General features: G+C 37.6%; 3 protein-coding genes across 3 annotated transcripts in view; 2 read left to right on the top strand and 1 right to left on the bottom strand.

Moving 5' to 3' along the window:
- bin3 (bridging integrator 3) overlaps window positions 1-2,237 on the top strand; it is an 87,852-nt gene extending 85,615 nt beyond the window's left edge. The window contains exon 9 of the mRNA XM_051668716.1: window positions 318-2,237. Within this exon, the coding sequence (XP_051524676.1) occupies window positions 318-464 (147 nt within the window). The 3' untranslated portion in view covers window positions 465-2,237. The remainder of the gene's footprint in view (window positions 1-317) is intronic.
- An 820-nt stretch (window positions 2,238-3,057) lies between these two features.
- The window catches only part of LOC127423959 (long-chain-fatty-acid--CoA ligase 6-like), a 51,314-nt gene continuing 28,883 nt past the window's right edge, over window positions 3,058-25,488 (bottom strand). The window contains exons 10-21 of the mRNA XM_051668681.1: window positions 25,043-25,116; window positions 22,877-22,954; window positions 13,467-13,601; window positions 13,229-13,363; window positions 12,331-12,426; window positions 12,143-12,215; window positions 9,667-9,755; window positions 9,293-9,409; window positions 6,618-6,761; window positions 6,346-6,447; window positions 4,719-4,790; window positions 3,058-3,896 (exon numbers count right to left, since the gene is read on the bottom strand). Coding sequence (XP_051524641.1) covers window positions 3,756-3,896; window positions 4,719-4,790; window positions 6,346-6,447; window positions 6,618-6,761; window positions 9,293-9,409; window positions 9,667-9,755; window positions 12,143-12,215; window positions 12,331-12,426; window positions 13,229-13,363; window positions 13,467-13,601; window positions 22,877-22,954; window positions 25,043-25,116 — 1,256 coding nt within the window. The 3' untranslated portion in view covers window positions 3,058-3,755. The remainder of the gene's footprint in view (window positions 3,897-4,718; window positions 4,791-6,345; window positions 6,448-6,617; window positions 6,762-9,292; window positions 9,410-9,666; window positions 9,756-12,142; window positions 12,216-12,330; window positions 12,427-13,228; window positions 13,364-13,466; window positions 13,602-22,876; window positions 22,955-25,042; window positions 25,117-25,488) is intronic.
- Window positions 16,242-21,973, top strand: LOC127423991 (patched domain-containing protein 3-like). Its single transcript, XM_051668733.1, has 3 exons — window positions 16,242-16,581; window positions 16,674-16,819; window positions 18,582-21,973. The coding sequence occupies exons 1-3, from the start codon at window positions 16,424-16,426 to the stop codon at window positions 20,204-20,206; spliced, it is 1,929 nt and encodes a 642-aa protein (XP_051524693.1). The 5' UTR covers window positions 16,242-16,423; the 3' UTR covers window positions 20,207-21,973.

The raw sequence follows: 25,488 nt of genomic DNA, 5'->3' as shown, positions 1-25,488 counted from the left end.
ATTGTGTGCTGTAGCTGCAACTCTGGAAACATGACTAAAAGCTCTTATATCATTGGCCAGTCAGTTTTCACTGCAGAAGAAAGAAAAAAAATCAGATTTTCGGTGGACGATTTCTTGGACCTGGTCTAAATAGCACCATTGGAATCCAGTGTTTGTCAAACATTCGCATCTATTTTGCATTTTCGCATAGAGTATGTTTCCGGTCCTTTTTTTAATTGTAATGCTCGGAATGCTTACGTTTTTTACTTTTAAAAGTGTTTCTCCTCGTTCTCTCCCATTCCCATCTTTTCCTTGTCATTCGTTCTCTCTTCTCTCAGGTAGCCTATTTTACTGAGATGCACAAGATCTTCACTGAATTGACGGATCAGATTGAGCAGGGTGGACTGACAGATGAACAGAGAAAACAAGAGAACGAGGCCAAGCTGAATGAGTTGCGTGCTCTGTCCATCGTGGCCGATGACTGATACAGAAGACATCCTGTTTTACTCTCACACGCCACGAAGATGTCCTCGTGTTTAAAGTATAGTTCACCCCAAAATGACAATTCTGTCATCTTTTACTCACGCTCATTCTGTTTTTAACCCATACAACTTGCTTTCTACTAGCAACATGAGTAAATGATGACAGAAATGTTTAAATGAACAATACTTTAAAACATTGCCTGAAGTTATGTCGAGCATGGTGGATTTTAGTACATGCATTTATTTCTCTTTCATGTTACGTGTTTGTTTGTTTTTTTTAAACTTGATTATGTAGAAGCCCGATCTTGACACACTGATGAAGCCATTAAGAATCTAGCGATACTTTTGCCATTTATCACTGTTTTACGGGAATCTTCAATTTGTTTATTCAGATACTAATATTCTGATGACGTTTTTCTTCTTTGCTGGAATATTGTCATACCTACCTTTATTCCAGGTACCATTCCAGTAATAAAGCCATTTTTGCTAATCAAACTTCCTAAATGTATCATTTCACCTACTCAAATCAATTTTATTACAATTAGAAACACTACAGTCAACTAACGGTTGAGGTCAAATACACTGGTGGTCAAATTCAGATACAAAATCTAAAAAGTTAAAGGGATAAATAACCCAAAAATGAAAATTCATTTTGTTCCCAATTACTCGTTCTTCTGTGAAAAACAAAACGAGATGGAAACTTCCATACTATAGTGAAAAAAGGCCCTTCAGGTAGGGTAAAAACCCGAAAAGTTTGATTGCTTGGTAGTCCACAGCATGAGGGTAACTTATCTCTGTCCACACACTACATAAGATATATTCTTTTCTATTCTCTGGTAGTTTTAAAAAGTGTTCATCCCTAAACAGTGCAACACTGTAATCTTGCAGAGACAGTGACCATTTATACAAGCATTTTAATATGTCATATTGATTAATATGTGAAGGGTTATTTTGGAAAAATGTTACTATTGTCAGAGCTAACAGAAATGATATGAACTGTGTTATAACTTTGTTTCTTGATCATATCTTCATGTTGAGGTAATTGCTGTGAAGGGAGCACAGGCATTCAAGTTAGACTCTGGCTCCCTCTACTGACAGATGCACAAATGTGCAGTAATTTGATTGGGATGTTTTTATTTACTCTACATAACTTGCCCCTGTTTTTTTGTTTTTTTGGGGGGGTGGGGGTGGAAGCGGTTTAGTTATAAAGGATAGACATTTTTTTAAACAATAGTTCAACAGCCATAATAAACAATGTACTGTTTGGAAATATGATTTTAAAAGTTGCCAACTGTTTCAGGACCAATTATCCAAGCCACACTTTGTCATTTCTTTTGTTTTCGAAAAAAAAAAACACTTCTGACAATCAATATAGATTCAAAGCATTTGTTCAACTGGAAAGCCTTATGTGTATAAATGGAACATTATTAGATTGTCTCTGAAATTAAGAGGTCGTTTAAATTGGAATATAAAATGTGCCTTCACTGATTTTTAGTAATTCTTGTCATAACTGATGCAATGTGTTTGATTCCCAGGCAATAGACAAACTAATAAAATGTACAACTTGAATGCACTGTAAGTCGCTTTGGATAAAAGAGTCTGCCAAGTGAATACATTTAAACAGTATGTGTTTTTGCAGTCCAATCTTGCCACTTAAGAAATGAATGTTTGACTCTCCTAAAAAAAAAAAAAAAAAAAAAAATGTTGAAACCATTTCCTGTCTGGAAGCATAGCCTTATGTTTGTATTCCTCAAATTAAAGTTTTTTTCCCCTCCCTCTCTGTTTCTGTACTGCCTTTGTGTTTAGTTGTCATGGACAGTTCTAGAAGTCCACTGTTTGTGTTTTATACAGCAAGCTTTACCAAATTGCAAACGGTACCATGCAACTCAATCTCTGAACTGTAAATTACCGGGGTGGTGAGGCATTGCCCCCCTAGATTTTTCTTGTGCTCCCTGAAACTTCTTCCATCCCCCTCCCGGTCCAATGAAGAGACAGCCACTTGCCCACCCTAAAGATCAAAATGCACGAAAGTGAGTAGCAGGCATCTTATAACATACTGAATATAATATTTATGATTTAAACAAGCGGCATACAAGTGCAGCTTCTATCTACTTGAATGGGGAAAGATCGAAATCTCCAAAATGTTTGGTCAAGATTACGATCAAAGAACAAAATATAAAATCAGCAGTAAAATCTGACAACAATAGTATCATAGATTGTGCTTCTTTAGCTCAGATTACTCTAAAAAACACAATTTTCCCAGCTTGTCTAGTTAATGCACATACTGTATGTGTCCTTGAGTTGATTGACAGGCGTTGTCTGCATCTAGAAGATGATTGGCTCTTTTACCTGTTAGGTGGGACTTCCTTTCTACATCCATTGGCTGTTGGGTTTTCCAATTTCTCCCATTCATTTTAATAGAAGTGACCCGTCTCTCCTAAATAGTCACTGGGTTAAACGACATGTGAATACCATCTCAGTACATCCAGTTCATCTCTTGGTTAGGATTGAACCAGTAAATTCTGTGTAAGTGACACAATTTAACAGTCCATGACCACCTTGTTTTATCATATAAAGGAGGAATAGAAAGTTTAATAATGCATTATCTTTATTCCTCCATCAATAAAGACAGTCAAATACAGTACATCTCTAGGGATCAGAATTAGTCAAACATTTACAGTTCAAAATGCTCATTTACAGATAGACTATTATACTTTACATACAGTCAGGCATTGAACCCACACTACAGGCAATAATTCAACAAAATAAATGAAATTAAGATGATCAGAAGTTTACACAGATTGTTCTTTAGAGGTGCAACATCACTGCTCATGATGACAACTATCAGATTGTGTCGAGCCTAGATGACTTGCAGTTCAAACTATAGAAACTGGCTAAAATGACCTAAAATGGAGACTAGTTCATATTTTGAATACAGAAATAACTTCACTCAAAAAGAAAAAAAAAAAAACACACTGAGCTAGGCCAATAATAGAGTATCAGGTATTTTGAAGACTTTCTAAAGTAGCTTTAACCTCTGTCCTAACCAACAGTGTTGTTAAACCCAGTCACGTGTGAATTATATGGAAGTGTTCACTGATTATTTCTTCCCTCAAGCCAATACATACAGTAATATAAATTATCAAAAATAGTTTGCTTTCAGTAGGATATCTCCTGTTTAGCAAGTTAAAAATGTTTTCTAAAAATAACTTGTGTGACAGCAGAAATCAGATGTGGACTGTGTGTGTTAGAGGGTATTAGAGGATACTGATATTAAGGCAGTGTGTCGGGTCTCTATATAGATGATTTACTGTACATCTGTGTGATCTGCTCACTGAACACTCTTTGTAGATCGACTCGTTTGCTCTTCAGGGTTGGTGTGAGGAGGCCATTAGACACGCTAAACATTTCAGGGTGCAAATATAAGTCCTTCACCTGAGGAAGAAAAAACTAGACATGTAACATATCTGAAATCCTTCATTGACATGACTGTGTTTTCATAAGCTGAGCTGATATATATATATATATATATATATAAAATTTCTACATTAATATATATTACTCATATAGTAATATACACTCAGTGACCACTTTATTAGGAACACCTGTACACCTACTTATTCATGCAATTATCTAATCAGCCAATCGTGTGGCAGCAGTGCAGTGCATAAAAATCATGCAGATATGGGTCAGGAGCTTCAGTTAATGTTCACATCAACCATCAGAATGGGGAAAAATGTGTGAAATCTCAGTGATTTCAACCGTGGCATGATTTTTTGTGCCAGACAGGCTTGTTTGATTATTTCTGTAACTGCTCAGAATGTACAACATGGTGGATGGGCTACAACAGCAGAAGACCACATCGGGTTGCACTTCTGTCAGCCAAGAGCAGAAAGCTGAGGCTGGCCAGATGTGGTCTTCTGCTGTTGTAGTCCATCCGGCTAAAGGTTCGACGTTTTGTGGATTCTGAGATGTTATTCAATTGTGTCAATTTTTTTACGTATAATTTTTTTATCAAATTAATCGCACTGAATTAACGCATTAAATTGACAGCCCTAATTCTTATATTATTAATATATTAATTTCGAAAATATGCCTGCCAAGCTTCCATTGTAAGTGCATTACTGTGAACGTGATTCCTGTGACGGATGAGTTAAAAATGTTTGCGGTAATTGACAGCATGCCACAGAAGTGATCCATACACATAAAACTGAATACAACCTGGTAAAGTGTTACTGGTGTTTCTGAGAGATCTACCTGTTCGAAGGACTTCAGTCCTGCTTCCTTCCCCACTGCTGTTATGTCCTCAAGCACGGCTTTCTTCACATCCTGTCATTCAGATTTCTGACATTCAGAATTCATTCAGACATTTAAAGGTGCTGTAAGCGATTTTAGCCGTTCTAGCTTCCAAAGGACTGGGCCGTGGAACTAGCCACATCCCCTCTTTTCAAAACCCTGCACATCAAAATACCGTTCAGAACAACACAGAGCAGAAGAGTAGCATTAAGGCCCCGGCACACTCACGGGGAGGTGCTTTTGCTTTTTCGTTCTTCGCTCCAAGCCAAAAAGAAGTTTGAAACAGCTGAGCAGCGACATACTGTTTGCGAACATTCAGACACCGGCCACAGCGCTGGGGGAGGCATTTAGAGGAGCATATAAATAGGAGGACGTTCAAGACTACACGTAAAACAACAACTAATGTGACGTTAAAATGTGTTATCAATGAATTCATGCCTCATTCTCTGAGAATTCACACGAGATCAGTAAAAGAAGCTGTATTAACTACTCAATGATTATTTAATGTAATATATATGCAGTAGAAAATGTGTAATTTGTAATGTTTACCTTGTGCATTTGCTAACATGCTAAATGCTGCCATAATAAGTGCAGATTACACTCTGTTATTGTAATTTATATTGACACTGATACTACTGCAAATATGGGAGTGAATAGAAGAGTGTTAATGGGTAGAATAAAGACAAAAGAATGATCATAGGCATATCTAACTTTGGGCAGATGTGTGAATGGCTCTCGGCTGCAGACGGCACATGAGTGAAGCAGCACTTAAGAGTATTTAAGTACATTTGATTCCTTAGACTAATTGAACAAACACATTTCTTTAGCATGACATGTTCCTGGAAAATGTCATACATCATACAGATGTAGGAAAGTTTGCACCAGTTCACTAATAACTCTGCATGCTGGTTTGTTCATGTTGTCTGATCTTAATCGAATGAACGGGAATTAGTTGTCGGCCTCAAAGTAAGTGGAGCTCTAGGTCACACCTACCGATGACATGGACCAATGGCATTAAGGTGTTTAGAAGTTTTTCTTGAAAGTTAGCGCTGGCAAGCTGTTATCAACCACCGAAACTAACTAAAAAACACCTCCATTTTGGGCCGATTTTGTTTGAGGGGGCCTTTAGTGCTTGTTCCCACGGTTGTCAAACACATGAGTAGCAAAATAGTGCCCTCAACTGATGACTATTACAAAACTGAATATGGCGTTAAGCCTCAACAATCTGCTTCAACTACAACACTATGAGAACGCGCAAAATGATTGACAGGTAAAAGCATCAAAGACCGCTGCCCTCAGACACATTTTTGTTTGATGTTTACAGAATCCAGAGCTGTAACAGAGATCAGAGAGATATCTCAGGGCACTTATTTCAGTGATATTTTTCAGGAAGCAGGAACATTTTCTGCATACTATTCCATAAAAATAAAAACACTTACAGCACCTTGAAGTATTTATCTTTTTAAACTAAAAGAACTTTAGAACATAGTGCCACACAATCATGTTTGTCAGGTTACTAAGGTTGTGATATTTAATGTTGAGGTGATACCCTACAGTGTGTGTATGTGTGTGTGTTGATAAAGCTCACAGGATTTTGACAGAGCTCTTCATATGATCCCACTATTCCTCTCTCTTTGGCCCAGTCGACAAACACCTCGGGATCCGGAACTACTATTCCTATCAGATGTGACTGAACACAAACACAGGAAAAGAAATACTGTCAATTTCTCGGCAAATTAGAACCAGAGGAGTACTGTTAAAGTATGGCTGTGTTTCAAAACCTTGTGAGCTGCCTACTTAGAAGACTGGGTTTCAAAACACATGTCTAAACACCATATAAACATCTGTGTATACACTTACTTGTAGACTATCTCCATGCACAAAGACCTGCAGAACTGGAACACAGCGAGTGTAGACATTTTCGATCTTCTCGGGAGCAATGTACTCTCCCTGAGAAAGCTTGAAGATGTGCTTCTTTCGGTCTATAATGCGCAAAGTGCCATTCTGATAGACAACAGGGATAGCAATGTTATAAATTGTAATGTTCAGAACATTATAACAATATATTTTGGGGGATGGTTATTTCTAATGTCGTATAATATCTATTTATATATGTCTGTAACTCTTAATCCCCTACTGCACGCATTATGAAAGCATTTTTTTGTCCTTTATTTTTTATTTTTTCATTTTCATGCAAAATGACATGAACTTCATTGCAAAAATAAATAAATAAAAAGACGTTTTTTGTTAAATAACATTTTTGAGGGTCCTTTTTAGGTAGCTATGTGCAACAATGAACAGAAATTTTGACTTTTCTGATGTCAGAATATTAACTGATACATGACAAAATAGAACAGAATTGACTCCTAGCTTAACTTTTTATTAAAATGTTCCTTGAATGTTGAGTAAAAGCTAAAGAGATAGATGCTTTTATACTGAATAATACACACAAACAAATTTAGAGGAAAAAAACATGTGATGAGTGCAATGTTCTCCACTGAGGCTGCTTCTAAGAAACAAACATTTAAGCAATTTGTCATAGCATGAAAATCATTTCTAATTAATATATTACTACTAGTGTTGTCAATTATAATGCGTTAACTTAGTGCGATTAATTTTTTAAGAAATACTCTGACACAATGCAATATATATCTAAACTTTTGAATGGTAGCGTATATATATACGCACTCTCCCTCCCATTGCTCGACAGTCTATTACCATAGATATTGTTCATTTGATCGAACAACTTCCACTTTCTTCTGTTTGAACCACTCCGGCTGTTGTGGTCCTTGATGGTTCTGTAGTCACTTTTAAGTTTGTTTAACTTTTCCCTACACGGTGGTTGCCGTGTGTCTGAAAGACATATTCGTTTCACGTCGTTTCGTTCGTCGCTAACGAGAGGAACGTCTGCACCTCATTTATTATTATTATTTATTTATTTTATTTTTTTGTTGGGATTTTCCCCCTTTTTCTCCCAATTTGTAATACCCAATTCCCAATGTGCTTTTAAGTACTCGTGGTTGCGTAGTGATTCGCCTCATTCCGGGTAGTGGAGGACGAATCCCAGTTGCCTCCGCGTCTGAGACAGTCAACCCGCGCATCTTATCACGTGGCTTGTTGAGCGCGTTGCTTCACGCCACCCACCGCGGCAACCACGCTCAATTCACCACGTGCCCCACCGAGAACCACGAGGAGTTTACCCCATGTGACTCTACCCTCCTTAGCAACCGGGCCAATTTGGTTGCTTAGGAGACCTGACTGGAGTCACTCAGCACACCCTGGGATTCGAACTAGCGAGCTAGCGAACTCCAGGGGTGGTAGCCAGCGTATTTTACCACTGAGCTACCCAGGCCCCCCTGCACCTTGTTATTGACCACGGCATGGTTTTACGCACAGCCATTTCTTTTTACAATTTGAAAGTCACGTGAACAAATGATATTGCTGTCGCTGTTGCTAACTTTAAAGCTAGCGGGTTGATGTCCCGTGTCGCAAATCCAGTGACGCTGGCAGTGACGATTCTCTCTGACCAATCAGTGATCTGCAGGGTTTTGACGTCACATTTAGCATCAGCTCGGCTCGCTTGTAACCTCGACTGAGGTGGTACTAAAAAAAGTATCAGGTACTATCCATAGTGGAAAACCCCCAAAAAGCAAGCAGAGTCAAGTCGAGTAGAGTCGAGCTGTACCATGCAGTGGAAAAGCCCCATAAGTGCCCAGCATATAGATGGGAACTCCTTCAATACTGTTTAAAAAGCATCCCAGGGTGATACCTCAAGAAGTTGGTTGAGAAAATGTCAAGAGTACATGTCTGCAAAATCAAGGCAAAGTGTAGCCACTTTGAAGATGCTAAAATATAACACAGTTTTGATTTATTTTGGATTTTTTTTAGTCACAACATAATTCCCATATTTCCATTTCTATTATTCCATAGTTGAAATGACTTCACTGTTATTCTAAAATGTGAAAAAAAATAAAAAAATAAAGAATGAGTAAATGACCCTAAACTTTTGAATGGTAGCGTATATATATATATATATATATATATGTACACACACACATTTAGAAATATTTGAATGATTTTGTACTATTTATATTTAATTATCTTTATTTGGGGGCCTTTTTTTGAAAATATTGATATATGTGATTCATTGCGATTCATTTCATTAGTTAATCAGCATGTCATGTAATTAATAAAAATGCAAACGATCGACAGCCCTAATAATTAAATTAAGAATGAATATAGTGAGATAAGTGTTTTTAACCTGAAGTTTAAATCAAATTAGAATCATATTAAATTAGAATCATATTTTTTCAAAGTGAATTTATTTTTTTTTTTTTTTTTTGAGGCAACATTGTGCAATAGAGGGTTCAGAGACGAACATTTACACTAAATTTCAGGTATGAGATTACTATGATAAAACACTTATATACCCACATCCAAAGAGCCCATAATGACTTGCTTAAAGAGACTTCCGGTAACGAGTAAGTGTTTGTAGCTTAGAATTTTCTCAGTGTTTGGAGGACAGTGTCTCTCACCGGCAGCCATTGTCCCACGTCTCCAGTGTGTAGCCAGCCGTTAGTGTCCAGAGCTTCTCCTGTCCTCTCCTCGTCTTTCAGATACCCTTGGAAGACACTGTGACCCCGGATACAGATCTAATACATGCACATGACAAAGAAAGCAAGCAAGGTATTACATAGCATTGCAAAGTACAGTACATTCATTGTAGTGAATTATTCAAGTCATCACTCAAAAGTGTTCCAAGACGTCAAAAATCAATCATAACTCAATATTTCAAATCAAATATATGTAGTTATTACAAAACCCCTAAGCTTATGTTGCAATAATAACTGGCTGGCTGGCTGTACATGATCTCTTATGTGGAATGTGTAGACATGATCAGAATACTGACCTCTCCCTCTCCATTCTTGGCATAGTAGTTCATATCAGGGATGTCGGTGAGCTTCACCATGGCACAGGGTAATGGAGCTCCTACATGACCTGAAGCACATTCACACTGCTGTAAGGACATGTCAAAACAACTAGCATGATTTCTGGGAACACCAGCATACTACTGTGCAGTACACTGAATATTGCCTAGTGCCTATGTTTGAAACAAAGCACTGCTAAATGTTTCAAACTGTAGTATGCTACATTGTTGTCACAAGACGAAAGACCCCATGAAACAGCTTGACAAGTGCAGTTTTCTGTTTGGGCGGGACTTATCGAAAGGCTTGTCCCTTTTTCTAAAAAATGACCAAAAAAAGGGAATTTTTAGGAGAATAAACTTTCTTTCTGTGATTAAGTAATAATAATGTCTTGAAAATTATACTTTGCTACGAATTGAGGAACTAAGCTAAGAGGTTTTGTATCTGTTTTGGTATACTAGCATTTTAATGTTTGTGACAAATCCAGACAGGGACTATCCCTGCATAAAATTTGCATAAAACAGGGGCTTTTTGCTTAGCAATTAGATTTAAACTGATCGGAATGAAGTAAACAAGTATTGTGGGATGTGGTCATGCATGTAATGTATAACAGCTTATGTTTAACTTTGTTCAGTAGACAGTCTTCCAACTGTGTCTGATTGGGAATTCCCGGCCGAATTAATAAACAAGGAAATGTGGTAAACTGAAGTCTGTCTGAGTTATCACTGTGCAGCAAATAGAGCATGACATGTGAGACCCTGGGTCTACAGATAGTGAATGTATCCATGCTTAGGCAGAGTACGAGATCTCTGAACTAAGTGAGAATTACGGCGGACAGGACATCATCAACCCTTTCGATGGATTCCGGGTTGTAAGTTACCGGGAAACTAGGACAACAGTAAAGGATTCAAGTAAGATTTAGAATTTCCACCACAAACCATATGCAGTTTTTTTAAATTATTATTATTATTTTATATATATTTCTTGCACATACTATATTAATATCAGGATTTTCAACCAGTCTTAAAGGGACAGTTCACCCAAAAATGAGCATTCATCATTTACTCACCCTCATGCCATCTTAGATATGTATGACTTTCTTCTGCAGAACACAAATTAAGATTTTTTAAAGAATATTTCAACTCTGTTGGTGCTCACAATGCAAGTGAATGGCGACCAAACCTCAGAAGGTCCAAAAAGGACATAAAGGCATTATAACATTAATCTATAAGACTCCAATGGTTAAATATATATCTTCAGAAGCAATATTATAAGTGTGGGTGAGAAACAGATCAATATTTAAGTCCTTTTTTTTTGCCAGTAGGTGGCTGAATGTGACAGTGAAAGTCACTTCCACACCAGAATGTGTAAGTGAAAGTGAAAGTGTAGATTTACATTTAAAAAAGGACTTAAATATTGATCTATTTCTCACCCACACCTATCATGTCACTTCAGAAGATATGGATTTAACCTCTGGAGTCGTATTGGTTACTTTTATGCTGCCTTTATGTCCTTTTTGGATCTTCAGAGTTCTGGTCACCATTAACTTGCATTGTGAGGACCTGCATAGTTGTGATATTCTTCTAAAAATCTTCATCTGTGTTCAGCAGAAGAAAGAAAGTCATACACATCTGTGATGGCATGAGGGAGAGTAAATGATGAGAGAATTTCATTTTTGGATGTCCTATCCCTTTAAGAAAGCTGAATGAAATAGTAATTATATGATTCTTTCAAACTTCTTTTTAAAACGTTTTTGACACTTTCTTTGCAGTTTCCCATGGACCCCAGTTTGATATCACGTGCTCTAGCATACAGATGACCTCAAAGCTAACAGACATGGACTAAAAGCCAAAAACTATTATTCTGATTTTAAGGGGTCTTAATAAATATGGTTATTTTGTATTTTTACTCCAACAAAAGTGTAAACTTTCAGCTGAGCTATAAAATAAGTAATTGAAAGAGAGATATTAAAAATCATGGCTGATTGTGTTTTCTGTTCATTTGTATCAGTAATATAGGGTCATGCTGAGCGCATTGCAGGATATACCAGTTCACAGTGTTGTCTGGTTGTATACTGCACACTGTGACAAGGAGGAGGACGCCCGGCCCCCAATCGGGCTAATCAGCCGAGGAGAGGGATAAGTGCAGCAGAATGGGGCAGTTCGAGAGAGAGAGCCATACGCAGCTGCCGTGTGTGCGTTTGTGTTGCGTCATCAAACCATTATTTTGAACGTTCAGCAGGTTCCCGCCTCCTTCTTTCCCATTTTAACCTCGTTACACACACTTTGGCTGATTTTTTTTTATCTGGTATTTCATGCAAACTGAAACTTACTGCATACTATGCATAGTATACAGTACATACTGCCTACTGCTTTATTTCAACAGTACTAGGTTGTATGTCATTTGAACACACCCACAGACAGTCTAATGCAAGGTCATAAAGATGACGTGAACACAAACCTGCACTCCAATCACCAGGCATTGAAAAGGTACAGCCAGCTGTGCACTCCGTCTGCCCGTACCCCTCAAAAATCTGAAATTATATGAAATAAGTCCTCAAGACATGTTACTGTTGAACCAGTAGTACCGCAAACAAAAAAAATAGTATGTTATATAATATTAACATTTTATTAAATGAGGATTCTCACCAGACAGCCGAGAGTTGCCCTGAGGAAGGACAGAACGGTTGGAGAGATTGGGGCCGATGCAGTGAGAATGAAACGCAGGTTCCCGCCCAGACTGGCCTACAGGAAGAGAGAGAAAGCCACTGAGAGATGACTGAACGAACCAAGCAACATGTCGGATACATTTCTAACATCAGCATTTATAGTGAAAGAGTAAGTGGATCATTCACTTGTTGCTGTGTGTTGTATTGAAGAGACAATAATAAAATCTGTTCTTACTTTACCGAGAGCGTGACGATGCAGTATTTTCATGTCTCTATGTAAACCTCCATTCATATTTATTGTATCTACAAAACCTCCGATGTTGCCTTTATTTATTTCAAAAGGCGATCAGGGCCTGATCTCTCATTCATTCTGCCTGTGCAACAGTGTGTGATGAAACGATGGCAAAATGCGATAAATGCGATAAACAGTAAAACTATTTGCATTACAAACCAATATGTTTATGAAATTAATCATTAATGGTAATAATAGGATGACATACATTGCCAGCCTGCAATATAAAGCAACATAATGTAGTATTTTTGTATAGCTAAAACAGCTGGAGGTGGCTGATAACCGGAAGAGGACCACATTCAAGGTGGATAATGGCGGCGCCCTAGTCGCGCTGAAAAACAAGGTGGATATACACCACAAAAATGTGCGTTGACACAGACATAATGTATTTATTCAGGAATCACTGCAAAAACTAAAATGAATCAACAACATAGTTTATCAACAGTTAAATTTGACAAATTTTTTGGCTTCTTTGGTCTTAAACATCACCGGAGGTTTGAAAGAAGCAAAACATTAGCTATATGCCTGTCTGAAGATTTCTCCATGGTCATGTCACACATATCATTCATTTGTCAGAGAGGCTCACCTGTATCTTATTGAAGATGAGTCTGTCCCACAGACTGTTATTCCTTACGACCCCACTGCTCAACTCTGCCTGTTTCCTCCTCACAGCGTAATGGAGAATGGCTCTTCTCAACGGAGACGTCACCGAGCCCAGAATCTACACACACACACACACGTGACATTCATCATTTTCATCATGATTACACCATAAATGTGATTATTCGGTGTCCAAGAAGTTAACATTGATATATAGCACACACTTTGTCATAGATGCGGTTGAGTAATCGAGGGACCACGGGGAAGAAGGTGGGCTTCAGGGTCTTTATGTCATCCATAAGCAGAGAGATGTCACCCTGGTAGAAACCAACCCTTGCTCCATGACAAAACATTGACACCTAAGAAGAGAGAGAAAAGAGAGAAAGAGTTTAAAACAAGAACAACAGCCTTTTGCTTTGCAAGTTTTTACTGTGTTTAGGGTGTTTTGCATTGAATTAAAGACAAGTCCAAATTGACCCTTTGAACAGAGATTTCACAGCCTATTTTTCTTGAAACATGCTATGGCATAACTTTCTGTTAATCTCATCTGTTAATATTTCTAAAATAGTTATTAGTTACACAGTGCGCCCTTGTGTTGCTTCTTACTTCCTGCTCCATTTGTTTCCCAGACAACATGATGGATCAACTATTTTTTTTTTTTCTTCACATAGCTCAAATATCTAAATGAGCAGAGATCACACCAGCAGTTGCCCAGAGAAATCATTTCACTTTTGGAAAATAAAAGTATTTCACAAAAATAAGAATTTCTTCACACCTGCGCAACAAGTCCAGTCGTGAAATTTCCTCGCTACTAAATATTCCACAGTCAACTGTCAGTGGTATTATAACAAAGTGGAAGTGATTGGGAATGACAGCAACTCAGCCACGAAGTGGTAGGCCACGTAAAATGACAGCGGGGTCAGCGGATGCTGAGGCGCATAGTGCGCAGAGGTCGCCAACTTTCTGCAGAGTCAATCGCTACAGACCTCCAATGTTCATGTGGCCTACAGATTAGCTCAAGAACAGTGCGTAGAGAGCTTCATGGAATGGGTTTCCATGGCCGAGCAGCTGCATCCAAGCCATACATCACCAAGTGCAATGCAAAGCGTCGGATGCAGTGGTGTAAAGCACGCCACCACTGGACTCTAGAGCAGTGGAGACGCGTTCTCTGGGGTGACGAATCACGCTTCTCCATCTGGCAATCTGATGGACGAGTCTGGGTTTGGCGGTTGCCAGGAGCACGGTACTTATCTGACTGCATTGTGCCAACTGTGAAGTTTGGTGGAGGGGGGATTATGGTGTGGGGTTGTTTTTCAGGAGCTGGGCTTGGCCCCTTAGTTCCAGTGAAAGGAACTCTGAATGCTTCAGCATACCAAGAGATTTTGGACAATTCCATGCTCCCAACTTTGTGGGAACAGTTTGGGGATGGCCCCTTCCTGTTCCAACATGACTGCGCACCAGTGCACAAAGCAAGGTCCATAAAGACATGGATGAGCGAGTTTGGTGTGGAAGAACTTGACTGGCCTGCACAGAGTCCTGACCTCAACCCGATAGAGCACCTTTGGGATGAATTAGAGCGAAGACTGCGAGCCAGGCCTTCTCGTCCAACATCAGCGTCTGACCTCACAAATGCGCTTCTGGAAGAATGGTCAAAAATTCCCATAAACACACTCCTAAACCTTGTGGAAAGCCTTCCCAGAAGAGTTGAAGCTGTTATAGCTGCAAAGGGTGGGCCGATGTCATATTAAACCCTATGGATTAAGAATGGGATGTCACTTAAGTTCATATGCGTCTAAAGGCAGATGAGCGAATACTTTTGGCAATATAGTGTATATATATATATATATATATATATATATATATATATATATATATTTTTTTTTTTTTTTTTTTTTTTTTTTTTTTTTTTGTGTGGTGGATTTATCGGCATAGAAATCATAAAAAGCAGTTAATTAACAGTTAAGTATAATTTTATTTACAGATCTGCTTCAAAACCTAGCAGCATCAAATCTGTATTAATGCATCATATCTAACAATAATTCAGTGAAGACTTGGAAAGAACTGAGAAAAGTACTTTTTACCTCTAATAATGTTTTCCTTGTATCTGGATTAACCGTGCATGTATATGTAGTAATTATACATAGTTGTTAAAAGGTCTTCATTCAGAGAATGCAACATCCACAACGGGCAATTATGCAAAGAAATGTGTGATGCAGCGGTTTCCTTCAGGATCAAAGCACGTTTAATTTTTTCAGGCAACATGAAGTGGTGTAGTTCCAAAAATTTACTATGATAAACCCTTTGGCCTTTAGTTTCATGAAAAAATTATAGGAACAAAATTAACCAGTTATAACCGGTTACCAGCATGTAAAAATAACGTTGTCAGTCCGGAACAATTGAAAATCATTTTGTTTCCAGTTTTTGGTTAAGTTCTGCAAAAAATGTAGTTCGTTTTTCTTTCCTTGAACTGTTTTTAGTCCCTGCTTTTTAGTGCGCAGTGAGTATCAAAACTTGTTCACGGATGTTTTCTTTATTATTATTTTGTTTGGGGGGAGGGGGATTTTCTCCCCTTTTCTCCACAATTTGGAATGCCCAATTCCCAATGTGCTCTAGGTCCTCATGGTTGCGTAGCGACTCGCCTCAATCCGGGTGGTGGAGGACGAATCTCAGTTGCCTCCGCGTCAGAGACCGTCAATCTGCGCATTTTATCACGTGGCTTGTTGTGCACGTTACCGCGGAGACCTAGCACGTGTGGAGGCTTCACGCTATTCTCCACGGCATCCACGCACAACTCACCACGCACCCCACTGAGAGCGAGAACCACATTATAGCGACCATGAGGAGGTTAACCCAACGTGACTCTAACCACCATAGCAACTGGGCCAATTGGTTGCTTAGGAAGCCTGACTGGAGTTACTCAGCACGCCCTGGAGGACGTTTCCTTTATTAAAAGAAAGTGTTGGATAGGAGGTTAGCAAAAATTTTGTGTGTGTATTATATCGATTCTAAATTGTGTTTGTTGATTGGTTGATGTGTATGTGAATAAAAGTCGTATGAGGCAAGTCATACGATATCGCGATGTTGTATGAAATATTATTAATTGTAATGAGACTATGTTGGGTTTTCTGGGTTTTACTTATTACTATGGTTAAAGTTCATTGGTCCAGAACAGTGTTTTGTGATGACTGTTTTTTTTTCTTTCTTTCGACAGGTAAATGTGTCTTACTTCACTTCAGTATCAAGACAGGAGGAGTTAGAGGCCACTTTAGACTTTGTAATCTCACTCTTCTCCATTACATATTGCCTGGCCATTAGCATTTCAATTATTTTTTGTCTGCGGTATTACAGAGTATCTAAACAAGATTGTGAAAGTTTTAGCTCAGACAAGTCAAATGAACACATTTATTAAACTGTCTCTCTATAATCCCAAGGTTTGACTGTGTTAGAACAAAGGTGTGGGTTGCTGTAGCTGGTGTAATCTCTGCTGGTATGGCTGTACTCTCCAGTTTTGGACTGCTGCTGCTCTGTGGAATCCCTTTTGCAATGACAGTGGCTACGGTCCCCTTTCTGATTCTTGGTACTTTTAATTTAGGGTTACATATATACACTAAGTGTTTAATGGATGATTTTAACAGGCAATGTAAACTACTTCTGAAATGTAATCTGGAAAAGATGATAAATTACACAACTAAAATTGTAACAATCTAATAGTATACACTTTAAAAGTAATCTAATCTGATTACTTTTAATCCAATTCTTATTTATTTGGTGTCCCATGCAAGAATAATATTTAACTATTGTGATAAAAATACAAAATAACACACACACACACACACACACACACACACACAAACAAAATAATAAAAAAACATTTTCCTTAAAGAAATATTCCAGGGTCAATATTAAGGTTAATCAACAGCATTTGTGTCATAATGTTAATTAACACAAAAAATTATGTTGAACCGTCCCTTGTTTATTAATAATATACTGTATATATATACATATATACTATATATATCAGTCTATACATACTGGACACTATTCAATAAACTCTAATATTTTTTAATCTTATTTGGAGACAAGAAAAAGACAGAACTGCTGATGTCCCGATATGCACATTTAAATACACTAGATTCAAAGAAGTATAGTACATCCAATTAAGACATTATCCAAGACATGAAATAACTCTCCTCAAGTGAATAAAAGTTTTTAGGGAAATTCAACAAGGAAAGCTTGTTAATTCTTAATACTCCTTATAGGTTAAGAATTATGTATTACAACTGTAGTTACAATTATTTATGAGAAGTTATAACAAATCATAAGGTGGTTTATGAGACATTATGACTGCAATTTAATGCCTTTACAATGCATTTAAATATAAGCTTCATCGAAAGTAAAATTGCTAAACTTTAAGATTGTAAAGTTATATCCAATATTACAACTTTTTTGTCACGACAACTCAACAGTGGTACTGCAATTTAGTAATTGCCAAAACACCAGTGAATCCCTGATTTTATTAAACTAAAATCATTTTATGTATAATGTTTACATCTCACTTTGCTTGCTTTTGAAACTGGAGCATTCCTTTAAATCAACAACACAAATCCACCTATTTCCTTAACACGTAAGTGTTCCACAATTCATAACAGATGCCAGTTTTTGTTTAAGTGTCCAGTGTTTTCAATCACGTTGGTGTATGTTCTTAGCAGATGTGATGTTTAGCGTATTCAATTTGTAAAAATTGCCAACAAAAAGCATGTAGATCCACAGTGCTAATACTTTACAGAGTCACAATGACCGTCTTTTGACAGTGCCTCACCCATCAAAGTTTAAGCAGTGGGGTACATGACATGAAGCGATGGCCAGAGGTTAGTTATTTAGACATTGTTAACTACTTCAAGTTGTTATGACAGCCAAATACTGCACAAGTTGAGCTCGAAATCATTTTTACTCAAACTAACACTTAAAATGGTTGTTGTTCTCCATCCGAATCATTCGTATTGGTAGTTTTACTACAAACTCAGAATAATTGTTGCCCAGTGGTTGATAGCCTTACATTAAGTATTTCTTTACTTTTTCCACGTTTTGACCTTATCAGTAATTTTAAGAGCATTAAGGACCAATTCATGCTGCTTTTATTAAAAATTAGTAAAAGAGTTAGACTTGTCATTATTCATTCATCATTCATTTTTGGAAGACAAAGATCACACTGCACATTAACATTTGTTCCCTGTGTCTCATTAAACGCATATGAAAGTATTTCTGTATGTGGTCAATGTAGTACATGTACTATTTCTACCCAGCATTGTTACAGTTTTCCATTGTCTGCTTTTCTACAGGTATTGGTGTTGATGATATGTTCATAATGATCTCCTGCTGGCAGAAGACTAAAGTTCATGATGAAGTTGAGGAACGCATAGCAGCAACATATAAAGAGGCTGCTGTGTCCATCACTATCACCACACTGACAGATGTGCTCTCTTTCTACGTCGGTCTCTTTACTCCGTTCCACTCAGTACAGTCTTTCTGTATGTACGCTAGCACAGCTATTCTCTTCTGTTACTTCCTTAACATCATGTTCTTTGGCGCCTGTCTTGCACTGAATGGAAGGCGAGAAAAAGGTAACAAAAACTGGCTGACTTGTATGGAAGTCCCAAAAGCCAATGCTGGTGATTCTACAGGCAATATTTGTTGTACTGGTGGAGCTTTTAATGAAAACACTGGTACTGATTTAGAAATGCCAATGGATTTATTCTTTCAAAAGCACTATGGGTCATTTCTGACAAAGACCTGGGTTAAGATGTTTGTGTGTTTGTTGTATGCTGGTTATTTGGCAGTCAGCATTTATGGATGCTCCCAAATACAGGAGGGACTTGATCTGAAAAATTTAGCTACGGATGACTCGTATGTCTACAATTATTACAGTGATGAAGATAAATATTTTTCTGCTTATGGTCCCAATGTCATGTTGGTTATAACCGATGAACACTTTCAGTACTGGAATTCAACTGCTCGTGAACACCTTGACAGATGTCTGGAACATTTTCAGAATCTTTCAATGGCATCTAAAGATTCAGAGATTTCATTTATTTCTTGGCTTCATGAATACATAAAGCATGGAAAGAGTATTACAGATAATGAAACACAATTCAAAAGTAATTTGACTGCATTTCTTAATAGTGCGGATTTTAGTCAGGATGTCAGCTTCACTAACAATCAAATTCACGCATCACGCATGTTCATTCAGACAATGAACTTTAGAACGTCGGTCAATCAGAAAGAGCTGCTCAATGCATTTAGAGAAACAGCAGAAAAATGTGATAAGTTGCCGACACCCATTAATCTCACAGTGTACCATCCTTTGTTTATCTATTTTGACCAATTTGCTGTTATAGTCAGTAATACAATCCAGAATGTAATAGTGACAACCTGTGCGATGTTAGTTATTTCGCTCTTGTTGACTCCCAATCCTCTCTGTTCTCTCTGGGTGACTTTTGCCATTGCATCTGTTTTTGTGGGTGTGGCTGGTTTCATGGCACTCTGGGATGTTAATTTAGACTCAGTTTCTATGATAATTCTTATTATCTGTATCGGGTTTTCTGTGGACTTCTCTGCTCATATATCCTACGCTTTTGTGTCCAGTGAAAAATCTTCAGCAAATGAGAAAGCCATAGATGCGATCTTTAATCTGGGTTATCCAATAATACAAGGTGCGGTGTCCACTATTGCAGGTGTAGTTGTGCTTGCTGGTGCAGAAAGCTATATCTTCAGAACCTTCTTTAAAATCATGTTCTTAGTCATTATTATTGGGGTCATCCATGGCATCATGTTCATTCCTGTGTTTTTGACCTTCTTTGGCACTTGTGGCCAGATATCTTGTGGCAAATGCGGAAAAAATAAAAAGAGTCTACCACCCCTGGAGTTCGCTAGTTCGCTAGTTCGAATCCCATGGCGTGCTGAGTGACTCCAGCCAGGTCTCGTAAGCAACCAAATTGGGCCGGTTGCTAGGGAGGGTAGAGTCACATGGGGTAACCTCCTCGTGGTCGCTATAATGTGGTTTGTTCTCGGTGGGGTGCGTGGTGAATTGAGCGTGGTTGCCGCGGTGGATGGCGTGAAGCCTCCATATGCGCTATGTCTCCGTGGAAACGCGCTCAACAAGCCACGTGATAAGATGCGCGGGTTGACTGTCTCAGACGCGGAGGCAACTGGGATTCGTCCTCCGCCACCCGGACTGAGGCGAATCACTATGCGACCACGAGGACTTAGAGCGCATTGGGAATTGGACATTCCAAATTGGGAGAAAAAGGGGAAAAATTCCCCCCCAAAAAAATAAAAAAAATAAAAATAAAAACAAATAAAAAGAGTCAAGGGCATTTAGAGCACACTGACAGAAAGGATCAGAAAGTAGTAACGGTAATGAGCCAGAATGTAATTATCCACAGTGATACCAAGTTTAATACTTCCAATAATGTCACCTATTATTGCGGCATTGATTGCAGGACGGCTATGCCGGTATTAATCGCACTGGAGAATGGAGCACTGCCAATTGATCCGGACTGTTACTGACTTTAATTTTCTAAAAACATGTAGCACTTATACTGGCTTGAGAAAGCCAACATACTGTTATTCTACAAACTTGATTTAGGGTTTATCTAGAACTAACTCATCTATGAGCTTTCAAGCTTTACAATCACCATACTTGGCACAGACCTAGAGTACTGTCTGACTTAGGGGCCGTTCACACTAGAATAACTATTTCATAATCGACTACTAGTCAGTCAGTTGTTTGAACGACTAGTCGACTTGTCAGTGTTAAGGTTAATAATGTAGACTTAAGATTCTGTTATGTTAACGTGATCCTGATCAGACACGTTTCTGAGGGATATACGGACGCCAAGAGCAGCACCTGGACATGATAATAGATAATCAACAAATATATAAGCTAAATAACTATAACATCTTATTGCACAAAACTATCAAAGTAAGAGAAGTAAGAAATAAGAAAGGCTCAAATACAGAACGGCACAAAACCGCTTCCGCGCATCCTGAATGTGGAATGATGTGCTTCAATGTAACCGGAGTGCTTCAGGGCCATCCTTGCTGCCAATTCAAAAGCGCAGAACTGCAAGATAATGATGCAGGTACACATCTACTTCACGACATCAAGCAGTTTATATCTTTTTTACTGCAACTATTTATTTAAACAGTGTCAGACAGAATCAGCAAAAGACTTTAATCTCTCCAAAGCACCTCACAAATACGGGAACATTACTCGTAGCAGAGGATTTAACGTCGGACAGCAATCATCTTGTAATGTGTTGTATTGATGCAGCGCTTTGATGGCTGAAACAGCAGCGGTGCATAAATGGACTAAACTTAAAGTAATAAAGAGACAAAACTTCTTGCAGAAGGTTTTACTGTGCTGATTATTATACACTTTTGAGCACAGAAAACTCTAAATCACAAAAAAAAACACTCCAAGAAATTGCGTCTTTCGATTAATTTGAGAACTGCGTCTGATTAAAACCACCACCACTAAAAATACTAAATGTTAGTAGTCGACCACACTAATCCGCTAGTCAGTTGATGGACGACTCATCAATTAGTTGACCACTGTGGCACATCCCTAGTTCACACCAAACACATCCTTTCACAAAAAAAAAAAAAAAGCTAGACGTAGCACCACATTCACCTTTCAATACACCTTTTTAAAAGTTTCCTTTCTTTTTAACCTTATTTTAATGACATTGTATAAATACTTCCCTTGTTATACTGTACATTGTATAAATAAAATCTCTTCTCATATCTGTTCTGTTTTCTGTCCTGTCCTTGTTTAGAAGCCAGATGTAAGTTGAGGTACCAATGGACCTTTTTCACATTTCAGGTTTGGAACACTGACGTAAACTATAGCAGGGTGTACAGAGGTGAATTACTTTCCAATTTTCTCCAACAGCAAAAGAAACAATCCATTATTACATTTCCAAGACTTTTTTAAAAGAGGAAAAAAATGGACTACTGCAGATAAAAATAAAAAAAATAAACTATTGATTGTTACTCTCACAGCTGTATTTTAAATCCCATTGCAGCAGTGTTGGAATTTTATTTTGATTAATGCCAGAATAATATAACACAACGTATAGTGTTATGAATATTCATTACACGGCGCTCTAGTATACTCGATTCAGCTGGACAGAATGGAAACATTGGGGTATTTATACACCATTTATTTATACAGTTAAACAATTATGGGGCCAAACACCCAAAAAAAAAAAAAAAAGGCAGCATGTGCACCAAACTACTTTTAAAAAATGCATTAATGTGAAAAATTCTATGCAATTTGGCCTGAAGATTATCTAGAGCTGACCCTGGCTCATATTGGTCAAAACTGGTAGGAAGAATAACAAAAAAAATCCAAAATGATAGCCTATCTATATTTAAATGACTTCACATAACTTTGCATTGGGTGAAAAACCAGAGGAAAAATATTTACTGTATATCTCCAGCAGTTAGATAGTTATAAGCAAAAGGAAAGTGCAACTTGAACAGTTAGTGGAATATTCCTTTTTACAATTATGTGTAAAAAGGGCCAAAAGGAGCAGAACAGGTATACAGTCTCAAAAAGGGGTGGGTTTACCTGGATCATGCGCTCAAACATGTGGGCAAGTGGCAGGTAGGAGATTGACACATCCTCTTGACGAATCACAAAGAAGCCCTGCCACAAGAACATGATGTGACTAATTACAAATAGAAATTTCAACTACTTTTAATAGAAATAGAAGGCTCATATGATAGCGGATGCAACTGATAACAAAAGTATAAGTGAACAGGACTGTTCCTAATATTCCTGCAATGTACCCACTATGATACTATGACCTCTCTATTTTTCTCTACTTTGACCTGAACAACACATAAATTAATGTTATGTCAGTAAGTTTAATTTATCCTAGAATAATTGAAAGTGTCCCCACTGATGATATACATTTTCATTTGGGAAGTATTTATTTTGTGAATTGGAAAAGAAAAAAACAATACTGTGTGTCCTCTCTGTGGATACACTGTGCCTAGGCAACAGTGTATTACCATATTTGTGGATCATTTCTGTTAAATTCTGTTTGAAACTTTTCAAACAGACTGGAAATTCATAAACATTTATGACAAGAAAAATGTTCTTAATCTATAATTTTAACAAATAAAGTAAACCAGTGGAAAGAAAAGGAACATAAGGAAAACCTAAAACACCAAGCTCCAATATTAGACATGCAAATATATATATATATATATATATATATATATATATATATATATATATATATTAATGAATAAACTTTCAGGGCCCTTTTTTAAGAGGCCTAGCACTAAGCGCAGCACTATGCCATAAGTTATAAGCACAAAGTCAATGGGCATGGCCATGAAGTTTTGGTATTTTCATGAAAGCATGCTCTAAGTCTATGTGCAAGTGTGTTTGATGAAATTTTGTGGGCAATGCGCTAATGTGCTGGGTGAAGTGACATTTTATTCTGAGGTTCTTCTCCGGTTATTGCACCGTCTGCATCCTATTATATAATCTATTCCCTTAAACACTGGCGATAAGAATAAAAACAGCACATAAGAAGTTGGTAGTGTAAATAGACTGTATGCGATGAATTACATGTTTTGTATTATCTCTATTATCTGTCTGGCATATTTCTACGACAGTGACACGCTCCTTTTATACGCATGGAAAATGTGATTCTCATCTGAATTTGGATGTACGCTCCATTAAATTATAGAGAATGTAAGTATTATTAATCATATTGATCAAGTGAGACATAAATCATGGCTAGAATTAACAGTGATAGCATCGGCACGCACTGCACTTCTACCGGTCAATTTTGATTTTGTAACATTTAATACATTTTTTGAAACATGACAAAATTAATTAAAAAAATTCTACATTCAAATTACATTACAAATTAAATGAAAATATAATCTAAATAACGAAATTGTAAAAAAAAAAAAAAAAATGTTACCCTCTCCAACTTCTTACTCTGGCCCCTTTTGTAGTGACTTAAAAATCACTCTATGACAACAGGTCGAAAAATACCAATACAAATTAGATAATAAATACAACTGTAAATTTAAACACAATAATAATAGTAATAATAAAAGAAAGTTTGACACGTATCTGCAACAACAGTGATTGTCATGGACATAATTTGATGTTCCACTACATTTTCAGAGTTTGGACATGAACTTTATTAAGACCTGTGGGTGGAATCTCCAAACTACAAATGTAGGAACCGAGTTTAGACTTTGCATTGAAAACAGATGTGTTTCTAAAATGTCTTAGCGCAATTACCTATTTCTCAGGAAAATAGTAAATTGTGCGTTGTGCCTCTTCATTACCATACAGTACCCCCACGGTTTGCGCGCATACACCCACAGATAGCGTGAACACTCCCACCCATGCCCGCTTGCGCTTTGCGGTGGAACAAAAATGGTGCTTAGAATTAATGCTTTCATGAAAATTGGATAAGACTTGCGCTTTGCGCACTTATGAAAATAGAGCTTTAAGTATAATGTTATAATTTAATGCAAGTCAAAGAGTCTGAATTGCCACAGTGGACAGAGAATTAAGTAAACAGGATTTAAAAAAGAAAGAGATATCTTAAGATCTCACAGGCAATACAAGGTGTCTGTTAAATAAGAAATAGAAGGAAATGAGGTAACGTTCTGGAGGGGAAAACAGGACCTATAGAGGAGGCATATAGGACAATCAAATTTCTCAGACAGGAATAAGAAAATGAATGGAGAAACTGACCTCCAGGATCTTGATGACAGAGGAGGTGTTGGAGGCGATGTTGCCATGAGTGATCATGGCTCCTTTCGGCTTTCCTGAATAACAACGATATGGTAACCATATTTGAATTCAAAAATCAGTCACAAATATAGTCCTATGAAGTTTTCAATTGTGTAGGATGTAGGTTACTACTTAAGAAAATACAACTACATTATAAAACAAAACTTAATTTGGCTTAGTCCAGTGGTTCTCAACACAGGGGGACGCGGAGAGATCGGAAGGGGGGTGCAAATTGTTTTCAAGAAAAAAACAGAGACAGGGCATCATTTGGGTACTCTGTATTTTATTGCTTTTCAAGTAGAATGTACATAAATGAAAAAAACCCGCTCTCCCACTGCATTTTCTTTTTGATGGGGAGAGGCGGAGCTTAGCCTGTCTTTTATCTAGCTGTCAGTGCAGACATGTTT

The sequence above is a fragment of the Myxocyprinus asiaticus genome, chromosome 33 (assembly GCF_019703515.2).
Source record: "Myxocyprinus asiaticus isolate MX2 ecotype Aquarium Trade chromosome 33, UBuf_Myxa_2, whole genome shotgun sequence".
Taxonomy (NCBI): domain Eukaryota; kingdom Metazoa; phylum Chordata; class Actinopteri; order Cypriniformes; family Catostomidae; genus Myxocyprinus; species Myxocyprinus asiaticus.
The sequence above is the reverse complement of the archived record's forward strand: the minus strand, read 5'-3'. Positions and strand labels throughout refer to the sequence as shown.